Source organism: Fukomys damarensis, unplaced genomic scaffold (genome assembly GCF_012274545.1).
Source record: "Fukomys damarensis isolate Sample0158 unplaced genomic scaffold, DMR_v1.0_HiC HiC_scaffold_23, whole genome shotgun sequence".
Taxonomy (NCBI): domain Eukaryota; kingdom Metazoa; phylum Chordata; class Mammalia; order Rodentia; family Bathyergidae; genus Fukomys; species Fukomys damarensis.
Window position 1 is genome coordinate 58,863,083 of NW_022900935.1, and position 20,669 is coordinate 58,883,751.

Genomic DNA, 20,669 nt, shown 5'->3' on the forward strand with positions numbered 1-20,669 from the left:
CCTCTAGCCGCCGCAGCCTGGAAGGGCCGGGGAGGGGGGTGCTCTAAACAGGTAAATATAAATCTTGCCTTATCTGACTCCCGCGGGCACTTCCCCAAATTCAACCCAGAGTAAAGATGGATCATGTGAGAGGGACCGAGAGGTTTATGGAGCCGAGCTCCCGCGGCTGTAAATCACCCAGCGCTCTCGGATATAAAGCGCCTGTCCAGCCCGGTGTGGGAGAGAGGAGACGTTCGCCAACCCTTGAGCCCCAACTCTGCGCGAGCTCCGGGGCCACTCAGGTGCGTGCCCTGGGCAGGCGGACGGACAGTGGGATTTAGGAAGCGGCTCCGACGGCAGCCTCCGCCTCTCCCCTTCCGCGCGGAGGCTCACAGGTGCAGGCTGCGGGTCTCCTCTCTGCCTTCCCCAGCGCTTCCCCCAGCACCGGGTTAGGATCTCCCGAGCCCCATATCTAGAGATAAGATGGGGACGGGAAAGCCCTCGGAATTGAGCTGGGGTCCGTTGCTCTCCTCTCTCGCAGTGACCCCCTGCAGCCTCCTCAGTCGCCCCCACCATGTCGGAGGCGTTGGCCCTGGGCCCCAAGGAGAGCGCGCCGGGGCCGCGGGCGGCCCCCCGCGAGGTGTGGAAGAAGGGCGGCCGCCTGCTGTCGGTGCTGCTGGCCGTCAACGTGCTGTTGCTCGCCTGCACGCTCATCAGCGGGGGCGCCTTCAACAAGGTGGCCGTGTACGACACCGACGTGTTCGCGCTGCTCACCACCATGATGCTGCTGGCCTCGCTCTGGATCCTCTTCTACCTCCTCCGCACGGCGCGCTGCCCCAACGCGGTGCCCTACATGGACGCCCACGCCGGACCCATTTGGCTCCGAGGTGCCTGGGGGAGGTGGGAGCAGAGGGGAGCTGCAGGGTGGGGCTCCTGGAGGACGTGCGGAGGGAGTGAGAAGTTCCCTGGGCAGAGCTGTGTGTGACTGAGGGAGAGGGAGGAGGCTGCTGTGGAAAGAAAGTGGGGGGAGGTCCTGGAGTTGGTGGGAATAGAGGGAGGGACGGGGTGGCTTCGTTGCTTGGTCTAAAGATTGGAGAGAGACCGTGAAGGGAGACCTTTTGATGGAGAGAGGGACACAGAAGACAGTAGCAACTGAAGAGCCGGTCTAGGGCCCTTTCTCTCATCTAGGGAACCCTTAAGAGGGAGGCACGATAGGGCAGCCAGTCATGCACTCACCCATCCATTCACCCATTCATCCATCCTTTCACCCTTCCCATCCATCCAGCCATCCAACCACCTACTCATTCATACATTCATCCTTCTATGCACCTACCCATCAGTCAGTCTTAATGTTTGCCCATTTGCCTATTCATCCATCCTCCGACCCTCCCCATTCATCCGCCCACCCAATCATCCAACCACTCACGACACCTTCCCATCTAGCCACTTACCCTCAGAATTTGTGTTCCACTCCACAAGCCTTCTTCTCTCTTGCTTCTCTGACCCTCTCTGACTCCACCCCCAGGTGGGCTGGTGTTGTTTGGAATCTGCACTCTCGTCATGGATGTCTTCAAGACTGGCTACTACTCCAGTTTCTTTGAGTGCCAGTCAGCCATCAAGATCCTGCACCCCCTCATCCAGGCTGTGTTCGTCATTGTCCAGGTGGGCAGGACTCAATGTCCCTGAGTGTGACAGAAAGGAGCCAGAAGACCTGAGCTTTCCCTCCCTGAGCAACTTGGTGGGAAAGGACCGTAGTAGGGATCCCATGAGTTCATAGTGAGGAAGCACCATGAACCTCTGGGTAATGAGGTAATATCTAAATGTGAGCTCCCACCCTAAGCAGTGCCGATAGTCAACACCTAGGAAGCGTGAGTTGAGACAGCTGGCCCTGCCCGCTACAACTTGGTCTGCCCTCCTCGAGGGCCCTTGGAGGCCATCAGTCTCAGTCCAGGGCATGCTGAGGACAGGGCAAGATTGGCATCAGTGTGGCTCTATAGTTGGTATAGGTGGGGGGGTATTCTATCACTGAGATTTTCTAAACAGGTTCAATTTCCTTTGTAATCGGTGGCCTAAACACCATTTTGAAAGACCGTCTGACTGAGCTGAGCCGAGACTGGTCCTACACGGGCTCTAAGAGACCATAGCTCTGTAGCATGATGGAGTGGCCACAAGGACTGTGCCCTGCCCTGAAGCACCACCCTGCTGCCTAGGTGTCCACAGTTCGACACATGTGTGACCTTGGCACTCGTACAGTTTTAGTTTTTTACATTTCGTGAGTTTGAAGAACAGTCAGGAAAAATGAAACCACAGAACTCCCACATCAAGTCTCCTAGCAGTGATTCACCTGCAGCCAGAGGAGGACAAGGCAGGGGATGTGGTCAAGAGCAGTGAGAAGTCACCGGAGACCTCTTCTGCCTTACAAAGACCTAGTGTGAGGCTGGCCCTGCTCCCAGGAATAAATAACAAGGTAGCCAAAGATCTTTCTGGCCCTCACTACCCTCTCCCCAAAGAACTCACCCAAACCAGACTTATTTTGTTTTTGTTTTTTTGTTACCAGGGATCGAACTCAGGACCTTGCATTTACGAGGCAGGCAGCAGAACCACTGAGCTAAATCCCCAGCCTTAGAATTTTACAGCTGACATTTTGCAAACCTTTAAAGAACTGAGAACCACTACTGTTGTACAAGCAGTACCATAGAGTAGAAACAGAAAATGTTCCCAATCTCCTTTTGCAAAGCTAAAATGAACCAACTCCTTTAAAAGAAGGTCCACTGGTGTGGAGAGGCCATAACCCTGGGCGTGGACACGGGCTCCCTGGAGTTTAGCCCACTTGCAGAATAATGACCCTCCCTCCCTCTCTCAACAGACTTACTTTCTCTGGGTCTCTGCCAAAGACTGCATTCACGTCCACCTGGATCTGACCCGGTGAGAACTACAGCTCAATGTCTGTGCCCAGCCTGCCACCTGAGAGCTGTCTAGCCTAAACGTGGCTCCTCCCTCCGCCTCCTGGGTGGGGTTCCTGCCAAAGTCCTTAATTTGTCAGCCTGATTCCACTACACTGTACCCTCCTCCTTTCATGTGTGTGGGAAGGGGCCCAAGCCTCCAGAAACCCCTGTTCCTCTCTCAGTTGTCATCCTGGCCTTCCAAACTCAACTCTCCTATTCACAAGGGCCTGGCTGCCTTCTACCTTCTCAACACCATCTCTCGGGAGAGCTCCCTGATCCCTCCACCTCACTGGGGACCCAAGATGAACCAAAGACTCATGGGCCTCTTGGCCTCCCTCAACCCCCAAACAGATGTGGACTCATGTTCACGCTCACCACCAACCTGGCCATCTGGATGGCAGCCGTGGTGGATGAATCCGTGCACCAGGCCCATTCCCACAGCAACATCAGCCACACACGCCTCAGCCCTGACGGTGAGTTCCCCCTTAACCCTGACCCTGTGGCTGCCGTGCCTTGGGCTGGATGCTTTGTGGATTTGTAGTCAGGCAACTGTGCTGTCACCAGGGCATGGAGGCAAAGATGGAAGCTAGGGCCCTCTTCCCACTCTAGGCTCTGCCTCAGACATATGGATGAAGGGGACAGGAGAGAGGATACTGGGGGCATCTTCTCATCCTCGAACGTTCAGCCACAGTCCAGGTTTCCACCCCAGCAGGAAGGGACCCAGGCTCTTGGAAGAAAGGGGAGGAGGAGGGGTAAGGGAGGCAGAGTGGCTCCAAAGCAGAAGTCCGGGGTCAGAGGAGAGAACCTGGGAAGGAAGAGAAGGTGAGAAATAACCATCCCATCACAATGATAATAGCGACAGTTTTACCAAGCCCTATCTGTCCCTAATAATAGTGTCTTATTTAACCCTCACACCGTCCCTTGGAAGTGGATCTTATTAGTATTCCTAGTCTAGAAATGTAGAAATGAAGGCATGGAGGGCTTATGTAGCTTACTCAAGGTCCTAGAGACTGAAATGAGAAGACTAGTGCTCAGATCCATCTTTGCTTTTGACCAGTGAGCACACTGGGAAGAAGAGGGTCCGTAGGCTCCAGGTCCCATTAGGGCCCCCACACACACATTAGGTGAAACCAGAGGCTAAGACACCAGCACACATCTGCATGGAAGGCGGTGGTACAGACACAGAAAGTGTGGCCCCAGCTGCTGAGGACAGCCCAGCCCCGCAGGACTGATAAAGGGCCACCTTGTATGTCTAGAGTGTCCTGAGGGGATTAAAAGCAGCCAAGGCAAGAGGTCAACCCGATTCGGTGGGTCCTCCACAGTGGGTCCACTCTCACAGTAAGAGAGACCCACTAACACAGGCCCTGCCTTGGGGTTAGAAGTCAAGCCACTTGCTTTAGCTCTCCCATTCCAAATCCTTTTACCTCCTTGAACCTCAGCTTCTTTGTCTGCAAATCCATCTGGGATAGATCTGGGGTCAAAAGAGATCTTTGTCAGGGCCCATGCCATCCTACAAAGCACACTCTGGATTTCAGTCCAGATTCCTTCTGGTAGCCAGCTATGGTGGGGCACACCTGTACTCGTAGCACTGAGAGGCTGAGGCAGGAGGAATGCAAGTTTGAGACCAGCCTGGGCAACTCAGTGATTTAATGAGACCCTGTCTCAAGATTTTTAAAAAATTGAAAGGGATGAGGATGTAGCTCAGTGTTAAGGCCCCAGCTTCAACCCCCAAGGCGTGAAAAAACATTCCTTTCAGTGTGGTACAAACCACAGGGAGATCACAGTAGAGACGGGAACAGCAGCTAGCTTTCTGGACAAAGTCAGGTGCCAGGAAAAGCTTTGGGGAAGCCTGAACTTTAGGGGATCCCAAGAGGGCCACCTTCAAAGAGGACTAGAGCTTGTCTTCCTCGGGGAGCCAGATGTCATTATGAATGGGAAGGAATTGAAGGAATGAAAGGGGGTGAGGTGGAAACTTCTGTGATTTTGTTTTGTTTTAATTGAGCATCAATGTTTCTCATAGACTCCGGCACATAGTAGGTGCTGAATAAATATTTGTAGAATGAATGAATGTGCCAAGCCCTGTGAAGGCATTTGGGCTACTAGCAGAGAGAGACCCACCCTTACAAAGGTCACAGGCTGGCACAAAAGAGCAGCCTAGCCCTGTGTCCTCTCTCCGCAGTCGAGCGTGCAAGCAGCTCCAGTGGGGGAGACGCCTGCTCCTGCAACACAGCCATCTGTCAGATCTTTCAGCAGGGTTACTTCTACCTGTATCCTTTCAACATCGAGTACAGCCTCTTTGCCTCCACCCTTCTCTATGTCATGTGGAAGAACGTGGGCAGGCTGCTGGCCGCCACCCACGGCCACAGCCACACGCCATCCCCAGCCAACCTTTTCCGGGAGACCTTTTTTGCAGGCCCAGTCCTGGGCCTAATACTATTTGTGGTGGGCCTGGCCGTCTTCATCCTCTACGAAGTCCAAGTGAGTGGGGAGGGGAGCCACACCCAGCAAGCCCTGGTCACCTACTACAGTTTCAACATTGTCTGTCTGGGGCTCATGACCTTGGTCAGCCTGAGTGGCTCAGTCATCTACCGTTTTGACCGCCGGGCCATGGACCACCATAAGAACCCCACACGTACCCTGGATGTGGCCCTGCTGATGGGCGCCGCCCTGGGCCAGTATGCCATCTCCTACTACTCCATTGTGGCCGTGGTGGTGGGCACGCCCAGGGACCTGCTGGGGGCGCTCAACCTGGCCCATGCTCTGCTCATGATTGCCCAGCACACCTTCCAGAATGTGTTCATCATCGAGAGCCTCCACCGGGGACCGCCTGGGGAGGAGCCTCGGGAATCTCCCCCCAAGGAACCCTGCCAGGGCCTTACCTTTGCCAACCTGGATGCCCTCCACACCTTGCCGGCCTGCCCGTCCACCCCCACGCTGGTCAACCCCAGCCCGGCAGGCCCTCAGGAAGCAGTGGCCATCATCTTGGCACCCAGAGGCCACTGGAGACGCCGGTGCCTAAAAGACATTTCTCTGTTTCTTCTGCTCTGCAATGTCATCGTGAGTAACTGGGGAAGAGGTGATGGGCACAAGAGGGGGGTGAGGAAGGGTGCTTCTGTGAGTCTGTCCGTTCAGCCTCGCCTGCCTCACCTGGCATGCTCGAGGGACTTCCAGCTCTCTAGGAAAGGAGTGGGCCAGAGAAGGCCAGCTGAAACCCTCGGGCAAACAGCATCTCAGGGCACACAGAGAGAGTAAAATCCCAGCTTCTGGCCTGTAGGCAGCAGACAGAGCTGGCGGGATCCCAGGGAAGGCTGACATGGGGGGTAGGGTGGAGGCAAGAGGGAGCTGAGAACTGATATGGAAGGTGTGACTGCTCCTGGGAACTTGTGACCTGCCTGCTTCTCAGAATAAGTGGAGCAGCATCAGGAAGTAACTGAGACCCGTGTGAGTGTGAGCATTCTGCTAAGGGAGTGCATTGGTAGGCTGGCTGGAAGTGGGGTGCGGATGACGGCCTCCCCCTCCTCAGTGATTTAGCAAAGTCCACGCTAAGAGCAACAGACTTCACCTAGTGCAAATATGCTACTCCCGGTGGAAGTACCTGGGGCAGAAACCCTCATGAAGAAAGTACACCCCAACTTGGAAACATTCCTAGCATAGCTACAACCTGATATAGACATGCTCCAGCATAGAAATGATCTCCGGTACAGAAATCTCTACTATAGAAACACATACCCATGTGGGTACCCTCTGTATCTGCTGGTTGCAGAGCCCAGGATTTATCCAAACCTCCGATGGAAAAATAGTATTACTTCCTTAAAAATATATAGTGCAACTGCTATTTGTATAGCAACTACATTGTCTTACATGTTAGGAGTACAAGAATTAAAGAGAATTTAAAATTTTAAAGTATGCGGGAAAAATACACAGGTTAGTATGCAAACATCTTATATAAAATGTTTGCACATCCTTGGATTTTGTTATCCATCTGAAACAAATCCCCTACGTATACCAAGGGACCACTGAGAATCCCAAATAGGAAACAAACAAAACTTTCAATGAAAATGGACTCAGTATAAAGGCAGTCCTTTAAACTGCACCCTGCAATAAAAGAATATCCCTAATTCAGACACATCCTTAATAGGAGGTGTCCTGAGGCCTGGGGTGTAGCTTATTCATAGAGCACTTACTAGTGTTGTGAAGCCCTGAGTCGGATCCCTGGCATCACAGAAAAATACGTGCATGGGTTCAGCCCAATATAGAACACCATGTGCAGAGTGAATTCTATCCCACGAATTCTAACTGTGTGAAAGACACCAGCAACCCTGAGACACATTCTTAGAGAAGTCTCATTATGAATGTTGCCCATCTGACAGGTCACGGCCCCCGATAGGTAAGACACGACCCCATGCAGGAGCCTTCCAATAGTCAGTTTCAGCTTTAAAAAAAAATGTAGTCACCAATCTCATCCTACGAGTGGAAACGCTAAGGCTCAGAACTTCACTATGTAACATGTCTGGGCCCGGCTTTTATAAGGAGAGGTGGGCTGCTCTGCCCCCACATACCTTCTGCCCAGATCCGGCTGATAGGCTGGTAGCCACCGTTCAGGAGGCTGCTTTTACTGCAGATAGGTGAGCATGAATCATTCTGACAGCACCATCCTCACTTCCTTCATTTCACGGGACAGAACAGGCTGGGGGAGGGGGGTGGCTATGACGTACTCGAGGATGCAGTTAGTTAGGGCAGGGATGGTGGTGGCCCAGAAGCCTTTATCCTTTTCTTCATACTCCTCACCCAAATGGAGCCCCTCGAGCTCCCAGGCAGAGGTGATGCAGAATTCTAGTTTCACCTCCTCCTGGAGCTGAGAAGCGGGCAGGGAGTGGGCATGGAGTGGGATAGCAGAGTTCATGGAGGCTGAAGGTGTGGCCTCCTGGTTGGGCCCTGAACCCTCTTCCTTGGGCCTCACTGATTCTTACCAGCTGCAGATCCAGCTGTTTGAACCAATTTCTTACATCATCTGTTGAAACTTCCATCCCACAGGTGCAAAAAAAGAAGGGAGAGGTGACCACAGACAGAGCCTGAGGCTAGGAGTAGACTAGTTTAGTTGGGCACTCTTTCTGAGCTCCTTAGAGAGTGCCAGTCTCTGTGCAAGATGCTGGAGGTCACCATTCAGTGACACTCAATGATCAGTGTTTACTGAACTAGACTGCTGGGGTCCGCATCGTGTCCCAAACCAGAAAAGCACCCAAAGAGTTGAAGGTTTGTTCCAGGCAGATTCCTGATGCTCCAATCTCCCCACACAGCTGTGGATCATGCCCGCCTTTGGGGCCCGGCCCCACTTCAGCAACAAAGTGGAGGTGGAGTTCTACGGCTACTCCCTCTGGGCAGCCATCGTCAACATCTGCCTGCCTTTCGGCATTTTCTACCGCATGCATGCTGTCTCCAGCCTGCTGGAGGTCTATGTGCTGTCCTGAGGCCTTGGACAGAGACACGGGGGTGAGGGTCAACTTGGCTCATGGGCCCACTCAGTTGAACCCCTGGGTGGAAGATATAGTGCCACAATACCCACGTTGCCCACTGGCCCCAGAGTGGAATTTTCTCAAGAGTTTATTTTTTCAGGATGAGTTTTTAAATCGCAATCTGGATATTGCCCATCCACCCCAGCATAACCCTAGTCACCTGGGGTGACTTGGGAAGGGAAATCTTTCCCCAAAGCTTTCCTAGGACCTAGAAGGGTCTGAAAGCATGGGATTGGCTCTGTGAACCCTACTCTCATGGCCTGGCCAGTGCACTGTCTGGAACTGGGAATCAATAAAACCTCGATTCACCCCCTGTCCCCTCTTCTTGTCTCAGTGCTCCATCTGAGGTGGTCATGGAGAGAGACCTGGCAGTCAGAACCAGAAAAGTCCAAAGATTTTCAGGCCTCATGCTTTTCCATGGGTGAGCTGGGTCTGCAGTGCACACTGTCTATACAGTAGGTAACCGGGTGATTGGGAGTAGATGTGTGGATGGAGTGTGGATGAAGTACTCGAGCTGCCACCTTCCTCCAGATGTCACACATGTACTCATACTGTTATGTGTCCCGTGACAACAAAAGTTAGGAAAGACTGATCTAGTGCAATATTCACAGTTTACAAGGGAGGAATCTGAGAGCCAGAAAAGTAAAATGACTTGCCCAAGACAGCCACAGACAGCCTGAGCCTTTCTATGAAGAATAATTGCCTTCAAATTTGTTAAAGAAATAGCAGAGCTTTTTATTAATATATTTAAAAGTTGGCACATAGTAATTTGTACATAATTATGGCATACAATGTGGCATTTCAACACATGTATACAATGTGTCATGATCAGATGAGGGTAATCAGCATATCTATCATCTCACCCCAAAAATCATTTCTTTGTGTTGGGAGCATTCAAAATCCTCTCTTCGCAACTCAGAAGCATCCAGTGAATTGCTGTCAACCAAAGTTACCCTACTGTGCTACAGAACACTGGGAGTCGTTCCTCCTCCTGTCCAACTGCACCAGGCCCAATTGCACCTAGAAATGCAACATCCTGAGGCCTGGGATTCAGGCCACACTTTCCTCTGGTCCCCCTCCCCTATGCCCATTAACCACAAGCAGCAAAACTTTCTATCATCAAAAAATATTACAAGAGTGCACCAGGGGCTTAACTCAGTGGCACCATGCCTGCCTGGCAAGGTCCTGAGTCCAATCCCCAGTACCAAAAAAAAAAAAAAAAAAAAAAAAAAAAAAAAAAAATCAAGAATTTTAGGAGCCCATACCATAGATACAAATATGGGATGATTCTAGTTAAAGACAGTTTGGGGAACTCAGATCCTTACTCCCTGGGCTGCTCTTTACCCACCAGTGTCCGGGCTGGGGGGTCCCTGAAGAGCTGCACCTTAGGGCTTCTCCTCTGCCAAAGGCATAGAGATGGACTTGGAGGGAGGGAGACAGAGATAAAGGGGCCAGAGATGGGGCAGAAGCTTCGCAGACAGCCAGGAGCAGAGCAGGTGGTCAGTGGGAGGAGGGGTTAGGCCGGGACTGGGCTGTGGACCAGGGTGGGAGCACGTGGCATTTTGGGGAGCAGTCTGGGTATAGTGACATCTTAAACCCAGAGGACATCAGGGGAAAGCTGTCATACTGTCAGCAGCATGAGGTCTGTGGGATCAGAGGCCACAGGGGAAACTGAGGCAAGCCAGAGAGAGCTGACTGCCTTCCTCTTCTTCAGGATGAGGCCTTAACCCCATCTCTTCAGCCCCAAGTTCATGTTTGATTTAAAGGACAGTCTGGTGATAGATACAGGAAAGACGACCCCAGACCAGGAAGGGAAGGGGGGCCAGGGGAAAGTGCAGCCTGAACCCCGGGCCTCAGGATATTGCATTTCCAATCTACTCACTCTGAGGGCAGGCCGCCAGCCAGCGCAGAGCCAGTCCACCTGCTGGGGACCCTGACCGCGCCCCCATCACCCCGTGAGCGCCGGTACCGCCCCCAGCCCCGCCCACCTGCCCAGCCACCTAGCCATTGGCTGCTGGCTCTGGGCCCGTGCCCCGGCGGGGTAATTAACGAGGGATTAATGAGATTCCCAAAGTCAACAGAAAAATCGATGGGTCGTGGAGCCCGAGCGGCGGCTGCACAGTCCAGCGGGGGGAGGGCGTCGGGGGCATCGGTCGGGGGCACTGGAGCCTCACAAGGACTGACGGACTGCGCAGCACTCAGCTGGTGGTCAGCCGGCCGCGATGCCCTCCCAGGTCCCAGGTAAGGATCCCCGCACCGCCTCTCTGACCTGGAGTGGTCCCGGACCGCAGGGAGAACATACATTCCCTCAAGCCTCCCCCAAGACACACACACACACACACACAATGCTTCCAGAGCGGGAGTTCAGGAGCTAGGGGTTGCAGGGACTAGTGGAAAAGGGCAGGTGACCAGCAAAAGGTTAACTCTAGTCCGGTGCCTGACTCCTTCTCTGCACCGCCGCCGGCCTCTACTCACCTCCTTTCCACCGACTGGGGGAGGACGTAGGTCAGCAGGGCGCACCCTGTACCGGCCAGATCCACACAGCCGAAAGGGGGCTCCGAGCCGGGGAAGAAGCGAGAAACCTGGATGGCTGATTAAAGGGGTACGGGGCTGGTCCTGCAGTCCCTCAGATGGCTCGCGAAGGAATTCTGAAGCTGCTCTGCCCTCGCTCAGCAGCCTCCGCCCGAGCTTGTTCTGCGCTTCCGGACGCGCCCTGCGCCCCAACGACGGCTCCTCGGCTTTCATCGCCCGCCTCTAACCTCGATCCATAAACCAGTTTTTGTCCCGGCCCTCCCTTGTCTGGCGACGCATGGCGGTGCCAGGCCAGGCGGACAACCTGTCTGTGTCAGGCGCGTTCTCCCCCAGCGCTCTTCCAAGACCCCCAGGGTGCCCACTCCAACCCCAGCCCTGCGGTGAAACTAAACCATCCCCTCGGTAGCTCCCTAGCGCTTCTGGAGGGTTGGCCCTCAGAGGTGGAAGGTCAAAAAAAGTGTCAGAGGGGAATGAGAGTACCTGGAACCTTGCTCCAGTGTCCCCTCTAGGCCTGCAATCTGACAAAAATCGTCCCTGAAATTCACCAATAACCCCTGCCCTTCCCTCCTCTTCAGGACTTCCTAAGAACTGGAGGGGAAATGCACAAATGGCCAACACGGGCTGCTCTATCCACTTGTGCATGTCAAATCGTATAAATCTGACAAAACCCTATAAGGCAGGTATCATGCATTAATTCATTTATTTGTTCAAGAAATTACCAAGCATCTCCTAGTACTAGGCACTACCATTCCATAGTTGCATATTTGTTTACAGCACGGAGGCACAGAGAGCCTGAGTAGCTTGTCACAAAAGTTGTACTACAGCAAATGCCAGAAGCAGGGCTCTTAACCATCAGAGTAGCCTGATTGTGGGGTAGGGCAGGGACAGGTTCTGGGGAAGGTGAGGTGGAGCCACCAGGCTGGCGGAAAAGGAGCAAAGAGGTGTCCCTCTGAGCCTCAGCCTTACTACAGTCTGGGAGAGGAAGCCTGGTAGGAGAAGATACAGATCTGGAAAGCCTCCTCCTCCGGGCCAGGATGGAAAGGGTTAAGAGGAAGGGTCTCTGTCCACCGCTCTGGTGCTGAAAGTTCCTCGGAGACCGCCACAATCAATGAGCAAATATAGGGAAAGTACTGCCCTGCCAATGCAAGACTTGAGGGGTCCGAGTTAATCAGGACCAGATCTCGGCCCTGGAGGAGCTCCTGACCTTGAGGGGAGCCAGCCACGACCACAGTAAGCCTGACAGCACACACCCACTCTCAACAGAGAGGAGTGACCACAGCAAAGTCACCACCATCGTGCTTCGTGCTTTGGCAGAGAGGGAAGGCTGCCCGGAGGCAAAGGGGATGGAAAGAGTTATTGGAGGGAAATGATGGCTGAGATAGAAGGGAGAGCAAAGCTGGCAGGGGCCAGGAGACCACGGGGGAAATGTGGAGTCCTCTCCTAGGTCTGGTGCCCAGAGTTTGCCCCAGGACGGCAAGGTAGACTGGGAAAGTGGTGAAAATCATTTGTAAACCTCAAAAAGAGGCCCAAGGTTTAGTACTCCATTTGTTCCAGGAGAACAGCAAAAGGTACAAATATTGCTCACAATATATATGCAGGAGAGGGGGATCTAGAGAGGACAGTTAAGAGCCCAGTGTGATGATGGGCTCCTGGTGGTTGAGTAGAGGAAACTTTCAAAGCTCAGGGTCTTGAGGAAGGGACAGAGCAAAGCACAGCTAATTAAGTTAGAGCCTGCTGGGCGATACACCAGCAATGGTCCAGAGGGGACCCTCACCCAGGATGGACAGGGGAGTTAGGGAGGATCATTAGTGCTAAACGGGTCTCTGCTGAGTCCTAAAGGACACACTAGAGTCACCAAGAGACAAGAGGGGTGGACATTCAAGTAAAAAATGGGGATGTAGGCAAAGCAAGTAAGTGAGCCAAAGCACAGGGCATTCTGGGAGCTGCAGCAGGATGGCACAGCTGGGGAGGGGAGTGGAGCCTGGATACTACACTGGGGAGGTAAATCAAGGCCAGAGCAGGAGGTAGCAGCAGCCATCCTGCCCTGAGCACTGTGTGGACCAGGCCCCTGCATGCATGTCCATCTTGTTTCATTCTGAAAGGCCACACAGACCGTGCAGCAGGTGCTTTGGACTTACATATACTGAAGGTAGCTGGATGTCTTTGCAGAGCTCTCAGGAGGAGACAGCATCATGGGGAGGGATTCCAGTTCAGGAGAGAGTGGAGGGAGCCCTAACTAGAATGATGGCTGATGTTGAAAAAAATCTAAGAGCAGTTTGGAAGCTGAAATGGACAGGCTTGGACTGCAGGGGATGCAAAGGACAAAGGGAAAAGTGAGGAAGGTACTTGGTTCTCTACCTGGAGAATGGGCAGTAAGCACATGGAACCCTGAACCCTGGGGACCTGAGTTTGATCCCTGGTATCAAAAATAAGATAAAATAATTTCAATTACATAAATAAAGCTATTTTTAAAATACTAGAACATTAAACCTAAAGAGAATCTACTGCTTACAGCTGAGCCCCCCATCCCTTCCCCTGAAGAAAATCCCACTGTAAATCCAGTAGGTATTTTCTAGACCCTTCATAAGTAATTTTATAGGCACCTTACATAGCTATAAGGGAGATCACAGCATTCTCCCCCAGCAGGCCCAGACTCAGTCTCAGAATCCTGTTCAACACCACCCTGTAGACAACGATAACCCAACCGTTCAGAGTTGGAGAAGACGTCAACCTGACCTCCCCCTCTTCAGGAATGGAATCCCTCCCAGGAGTCAGCAGGATCCAAGCTGCCTTTTGTTCATGAAAAGCCCCAGGTGCCAGGCACTGGCTAATGCCCCTGACCCCCTTGACCGATATGCCATCATTGTCCCACCTTGGCATTAGACCCTGAGTCATTAGCAAGCGGGGTGGCCCAACTGGAAGTGGGATGCGGCAAGCGGTGCTCAAGTCAGTTCAAACAATTCCTTGTATCTGTGTGCAGCATCGGCACAGATCGTGCTTGGACCCTGTAAGGTCATTGGGGTAGCCGCTGCTATTTCCAACATCCCCACCAGACACACTGGATAGCTTACCTTAGGTTATACAGCTGCTAAGCGCAAAGGTAGACTCAAACCTGGGTAGAACTGGCAGCCATCCTTAGACCCTTTTTCTCTCTCCAGGGCCTGCTGAGGCTCCACCCATGGCCTCTCTAGACGCCCCGGAAACTGAAGCAACCCAAGCCAAGCAGGACCAAATGGACTTCGGGGCCAAGCAGATGGGATACCCGGGCCTACTATGGCAGCGGTCCTGGCTGGGACGCCACTGCTCCTTGCTGCTGCGGCGAGACCAGCAGGCACAGAAGGCCGGGCAGCTCTTCTCGGGGCTCCTGGCCCTCAATGTGCTGTTCCTGGGTGGGGCCTTCATCGGCAGCATGATCTTCAACAATGTGTCCATCACCCTGGGTGATGTGTGGATCCTGCTGGCCGCACTGAAGGCCCTGTCCCTCCTGTGGCTCCTGTACTATGCGGTGGGCACCACACGGCAGCCTCATGCAGTGCTTCATCGCGACCCTCATGCGGGACCCATCTGGGTGCGAGGTGAGAGCAAGGGAGAGAACCGGGAGGGGTCACTGGCTGCAAGGGGGGTGCCAATGCCCGCCTGGCCCAGCCAGGCTCCCTGGTGCTCTTCGGCAGCTGCACCATCTGCCTCAACATCTTCCGCATCGGCTACGACGTGAGCCACAGCCACTGCAAGTCACAGCTGGAGCTCGTCTTCCCGGCCATCGAGATCGTCTTCATGGGCTTTCAGGTGACAGACCTCTGCCATCTTCATGGGACACACTCTACCACATGGCCACAAGGCGAGCTCTGAGTCCTGGTGTGGAGACACACATGCTGTGACCCCTGCACAGTTGCTGTCCCTGTGTGCCTGCATCCACACACACGCACACCATGACCCCCAAACGTATACATCTGCAAACCTGTCCATCTGAGCTTATACCTAAATATGCACTAATCGTGTACCTAATATACACACTGGATACACAAATCTCTTCACAATACTGTCCGATTATCTCTTGTGTTTCTGCTACGCCCCAGCCCATGTCGGGGGCTATATTTACATGACCCTCTTTATTTTCCCTACCAAGGAAGCATTTCCCTCAAGCAGTGGGCGTTTTGGCCCCTTTTCAGAGTTGAGACCACTAACATTCAGACATTTGACCACTGGCCCAAAGTCACACAGCAAAGAAATGAAAGAGCCAGGATTCCAACCCGGGCTCCCTCACTATCTCTTCTGTGGAAAATATACAAGCAACACCCACCACCATGATCCCACCACTCCCACCAGCCCTTGGGTTCAAGGCCCTGTTTCTTTCAGACCTGGGTGCTCTGGAAACATTGTAAGGACTGTGTTCAAATCCAGACCAACCTCACTAGGTAAGTCTTCTCTCCCTCCAGAGTTCTCAATGCCCCCTCAGCTTCCTGGGAAGGGGAATCTTGGCGCTTTGGATTAGTCTGAGATTAATCTCAGGTGACCTCTAGGGAAACCTCTCCTGAAGCCCTCATGAGATTTGCCTTTGGGATCAAATGATCATCCCAGCAGCAATCAGTAGTGAGGACCTGGCACTTGGAGCCAGCCAGGCTGAGTGAGCAGAGTATGACCCTCCTTCCAGGTGTGGCTTGATGCTGACCCTGGCCACAAACCTGCTGCTGTGGATTCTGGCTGTGACCAATGACTCCATGCACCATGAGATCGAGGCTGAGCTCAACGCCATCATGGAGAAGTTCTCAGGTACAGAAGGGACCAGACCTCCCCCACCATACCTACACTAGACCACTACACTCCCGCAAGCTGATGAGTTATAGAATTGGAGCAGACAGATAACCAATAGAAAACTGCAGTTTGTCCATGGTATGTTTCGAATTCCAAGAGAGGCTGGCACCCTGTAGCCCTGCTCCCAGCCGCCCAGTGGCTGTCAGCAAGCTAACCACTGGTCCTGGTTGAGCTGGTCACTGAGAAGTCCTTTAGGTATGTGCCCCACCTATGGTATTTGCAATTCACTTGTAAGGACCTCAAAAGCCTTCATGGCTGAAAGGAATGTAGGCAGACTTAGGCATATCAAGCAGGGCAGCAGATTTACAGGCAGAGAAAACTCTCTAGATTGTCCCAGCTGACCAATTCTCAGCCTGTATGGTCTTCCCTCACAAGCTACACCCCATAAGCCCACATGGGAACCTTGCAATCTGTGGGATTCAGCCACACCTGTGTGCCTACTCCCCCAGGTAGCATCAAGACCTGCATGCAGCCAAGCTCTCCCAACACACACACATTTATACACCTTTCCATAAATCACAGTGTGTGTGTGTGTGTGTGTGTGTGTGTGTGTGTGTACACACTGTGGCCACTCCTTATCCTCTGTTTACCTTTTTTCAAAAAACTGTTTGAAGGGAATTTTGGGCAAGTGACATCATGGTTTGTTTGTTTTTTTAATAAAAGAAGCTCAAATGTACAGATGAGGTGAAGAACAGAATATAGCCATCATCTGGATGTAATAAAGATGAATATTTTGCCACATTTATTTTACTTTTTGCCAAGTAGGTTTCAGAAATCATGGCACTTAATCTCAAATCATTTCAGTATGCATCTCTTAAAAAATAAATTTTGCCAGGCACAGTGTAATGTGCCTGTATTCCCAGCACCTCCTGAGGTAGGAGGATTGCCACAGGAATGAGGCCAGCCTGGGCTACACAGTGAGATCAAGGCCAGCCTGAACTATGTAGCAAGACCCTATCTCAAAAAAAAAAAAAAAAAGTATAATTCCTTACCTTACCACATGATCTTTTAACTGTTAACAAAATTCCTTAACATCACCCCAACCCTCTATGTTCCACTTTCTCCAGTTAGTACAGGAAATGTCTTCTGCAGATGGTTGGTTCAAGTATGTGACATGTTTACTTAAAACTACTAAATGGCTAAGTCTCTTTTTCCCCCCTGTATTGAGATTTGTGTCTACTTGCTTCTTGGTGGTAGCATTTAACTTGTTCCCCTGTCCCCTGTTCTTCCTACAAATTGAAAGAATGGACCGAAGTCTCAATTAAATTCAGATTAGACAATTTGGTGTCTACATTTCCCTGGGGACGCCATGTACCTTTTTTTCTTTTTCTTTTTTCTTTTTTTTTTTTTTTTTTTTTTTGTTTTTTTTTTTTTTGTACCAAGGATTGAACATGGGACCTTGCATTTAAGAGGCAGGCGGTGGAACCACTGAGCTAAATCCCTGGCCCATGCCATGTACTTTTAAAGTCAGCTGGGGCTCATTACCCCAGTGTGCTCAGCTGTGGCAGCCAGATCCTCCACTCTAGATGATAGGTGTGCCCTGCCCAGCAAGTGATTTGTGGTGGTGACATTCAGCACCAGGGATGTAATGTTTTAACTGCTTTATGTAACCTTGTTACCTGACATGTTGAATCCCTTTGTAAAAGAATGATCATTCTGTGATTTTCAATTCTGTGTCCAGACCACAGATGTTTTCATGTCTGTAAAATGAGCAGCTGGTTTGATTCCTTCCACCTCTTGAAGGTTCGGGGTGGGAAATGAATTCATTAGAGCTGGTTTCCTATGTGTAGCCTGTTGGACTCATGACGAGTATTCCCAGTGATATTAAAGGCTCATATTTTAATTTTTAAAAAAGAAAGTTCAGGGTAGCAGGTGCGAGTGGTTGGTGCTGCCGGTTTTCTCAGAAAAAGGCCCACCTGAAAGTGCCCTCCTGCTCTGCCCACTCCCAGGCAATGGGACCAACACCTGTCTGTGCCTCAATGCCACAGTGTGCGAGGTCTTCCAGAAGGGCTACCTGATGCTCTACCCCTTCAGCACTGAGTACTGCCTGATCTGCTGCGCTGTGCTCTTCGTCATGTGGAAGAACGTGGGCCGCCACCTGGTAGCCCACGTGGGCTCGCATCCCAGCTCCCCACCCTTCCGCCTGCACGGCGCCATCTTCGGGCCGCTGCTGGGCCTGCTGGCGCTGGTGGCAGGTGTGTGCGTCTTCGTGCTCTTCCAGATCGAGGCTAGCGGCCCCAACATTGCCCGCCAGTACTTTACCCTCTACTACGCCTTCTACGTGGCAGTTCTGCCAGCCATGAGCCTGGCGTGCCTGGCGGGCATGGCTATCCATGGGCTGGAGGAGCGTGAGCTGGACACACTCAAGAACCCGACCCGCAGCCTGGACGTGGTGCTGCTGATGGGCGCCGCCCTCGGCCAGATGGGCATCGCCTACTTCTCCATCGTGGCCATCGTGGCCACTCGCCCCAACGAGCTGCTCAACCAGCTCATCCTGGCCTACTCGCTGCTGCTCATCCTCCAGCACATCACCCAGAACCTCTTCATCATCGAGGGCCTGCACCGCCGCCCGCTGTGGGAGGTGGCTCCCCAGGGCCTGGCTGGGAAGCCAGAGGCCGAGCACTCCCGCAGGGGCTCCCTGCTGGAGCTGGGCCACGATCTACGAAGGGCCTCGCTGGCCTACATCCACTCCTACAGCCACCTCAACTGGAAGCGGCACGTGCTCAAGGAAATCTCACTCTTCCTCATCCTCTGCAATATCACAGTGAGTTGGGGGGGGAGCATCCGGGGAATGGGGACACCCGGATGGACCCAGAATCCTCACTCAGGGAGGAATGGGTCAAGTTTGCATGCCTCTTGGTGCTGGTTGAGAACAGGAAGTGCCCCCCCAAGCTGACTGGCATGAATAAATGTGCCAAGCACAGAGATGAGTGCTCCCCCCGAACAAATAAGATTTTCCACCTTCCAAGGGCTGGGGATTTAGCTCAGTGGTGCGGCCGCCTGCCTTGCAAGCTCAAGGACCCGAGTTCAATCCCTGGTACCAAAAAAAGAGATTTCCACCTTCCAAAGCTCTCTGTCTAGGTGGGAGAACACCAGGGGACCTGTTAGAGAATTACCCCTAAATATGTCCACTGAATTCGATCAGAAGAAGAGGTCAGAAGGTGCCCAGTTTTCTAAACAATCCTAGTGAGAGATGAGGATTGCTTAGCTTCTGGTGGCTGCAACAGCAGGCACTGTTACTGTCCCTACTGGACAGATGAGGAAACTGAGGCTTTGGCGTTGTTTGGCCCAGTGTTCCACAGCCTGGGTGGGGCAGCTTGGAGCTGACTCCAAACCCCTAATACACTGAAAACTCACCTCAGGTGTGAAACCGGAGGTCCAGGCAGAGAAGTAATAAATTGGTCTAAAGCGCACTAAGAGCTCAGAAAAGTGAGCCCACATGGCCAAGGCAGGCATCAGGAAGGTTTGACCTGGGCCTACAGGATGGAGAGAAGCTGGACAGAAGGCAGAAGAGGACAGGGTTGGGCTGCAACTAGCAGGAGAGGGAAGCCTGAGCTCCAGGCCCAGCTCGGCAGAGCAGCTCACTGGCTGGGAATTCTTGCCATGAGCCACGTGTGGAGGCAGCCTGAGGCGCTCCTGCTCCATCTGGAGCTCAGGCTGTCCCAGGCACACCAGGGAGGTGGCTGGGGCTTTTGCAGTGTGGGGCACAAAAGATATGGGCAGAGAGAGCTCTCCCTGAAAGCCCAAGATGATGGGATTGGAGTGGTGCTGGAGGACCACAAGTTCTAGGGCCTGTCTCCCCTGAGTTGAGTTCCTTGGGGCAGTGGGTAGCATCTTCCCGACTCACCACCCTTCTCTCCCGCCCCCCAGCTGTGGATGATGCCTGCATTTGGCATCCACCCCGAGTTTGAAAATGGCCTGGAGAAGGAATTCTATGGCTACCGGACATGGTTCACCATTGTCAACTTTGGCCTGCCTCTGGGGGTCTTCTACCGCATGCACTCTGTTGGGGGGCTGGTAGAGGTCTACTTGGGGGCCTGAGCTCTCCAAGAAACCCACCCTTGGTGGAACCCCAAAGGACCAAGGCAGGGGAGATGGTAGCCCAAGGCTCTGGGAAGATGGCTCATTCTAAGAGGTATAGGGACCCCCCGCAAAGCCTCCCCCTTTCTGAGAGCAGAGGACACTGCCAGTAGCCCAAGACCAAGGCCAGCGCCTTGATACACCTCTGGATGCCCACTCCCAGGCCTGGGCACATGCCTTCCCCCTGCCTTACCCCCACAAGGCGTGCAGCATAGGCTGACCTCAGGGGGCTGTTGAGGGCTCCATGACTCTCAGGGAGGGTCAAGCCTAAATGATGGAATCCAGGAGTGCAGGAGGGGCACCCTCCCCCATCCAGGCCTCAGAGCCTGCCTCCTGTGAGGAACATGTTGTCCAAGCTTGGCCCAGGACATCCAGGAAGCTCAGAGCTCTGCAGGCAGCCCTGCCCCACTCTCCCTACACACCCGTCTTCTAATGAGCTCATTAATTAGCTGCCAGGCAGGGTTCAACAGCTCTCTCCTGCTACCATAAACACTGTTTGTTTGATCGATTGCATTTAGGCTTCGTGGCATTTGTTCCCAGGAGTAGATCTGACACTCCAGGCACGGTGGGAAGGATGGGCTGTCCTGGGTAGGGCTGCGGCCTGGGACAGTCCCATTCCTGGATCAGGAAGGGTCTAAACCAGTCCTTTCTTTGATCCATGAGAGACAGTGGGAAGAGCTGGGCTGGGGCTCCCACAGTCCCCACCTCTACCCCTCAACACCACCCTTTCTCTGGGACAGAGCCTTGGGGGACTTTCCAAAGCCAGCTCACCGGAGGTAGTGGGTCCTAGGCCTGCCTGATCCTCTGA

At 53.0% G+C, this 20,669-nt stretch overlaps 2 protein-coding genes across 3 annotated transcripts in view; both read left to right on the forward strand.

Annotated features, from left to right (window-relative positions):
• The window catches only part of Otop2 (otopetrin 2), a 9,690-nt gene extending 1,218 nt beyond the window's left edge, over window positions 1–8,472 (forward strand). For both annotated transcript variants that reach the window (XM_010630750.1, XM_010630749.1), the window contains exons 2-8: window positions 110–281; window positions 521–866; window positions 1,505–1,641; window positions 2,846–2,904; window positions 3,276–3,397; window positions 5,104–5,981; window positions 8,222–8,472. In XM_010630750.1, coding sequence (XP_010629052.1) covers window positions 554–866; window positions 1,505–1,641; window positions 2,846–2,904; window positions 3,276–3,397; window positions 5,104–5,981; window positions 8,222–8,392 — 1,680 coding nt within the window. In that variant the 5' untranslated portion in view covers window positions 110–281; window positions 521–553 and the 3' untranslated portion in view covers window positions 8,393–8,472. The remainder of the gene's footprint in view (window positions 1–109; window positions 282–520; window positions 867–1,504; window positions 1,642–2,845; window positions 2,905–3,275; window positions 3,398–5,103; window positions 5,982–8,221) is intronic.
• A 2,150-nt stretch (window positions 8,473–10,622) lies between these two features.
• Window positions 10,623–20,081, forward strand: Otop3 (otopetrin 3). Its single transcript, XM_010630752.2, has 7 exons — window positions 10,623–10,678; window positions 14,128–14,544; window positions 14,619–14,755; window positions 15,326–15,384; window positions 15,621–15,739; window positions 17,731–18,545; window positions 19,652–20,081. Exons 1-7 carry the CDS (start codon window positions 10,660–10,662, stop codon window positions 19,820–19,822), a joined length of 1,737 nt encoding a protein of 578 aa, XP_010629054.1. The 5' UTR covers window positions 10,623–10,659; the 3' UTR covers window positions 19,823–20,081.
• The last annotated feature ends 588 nt before the right edge of the window (window positions 20,082–20,669 follow it).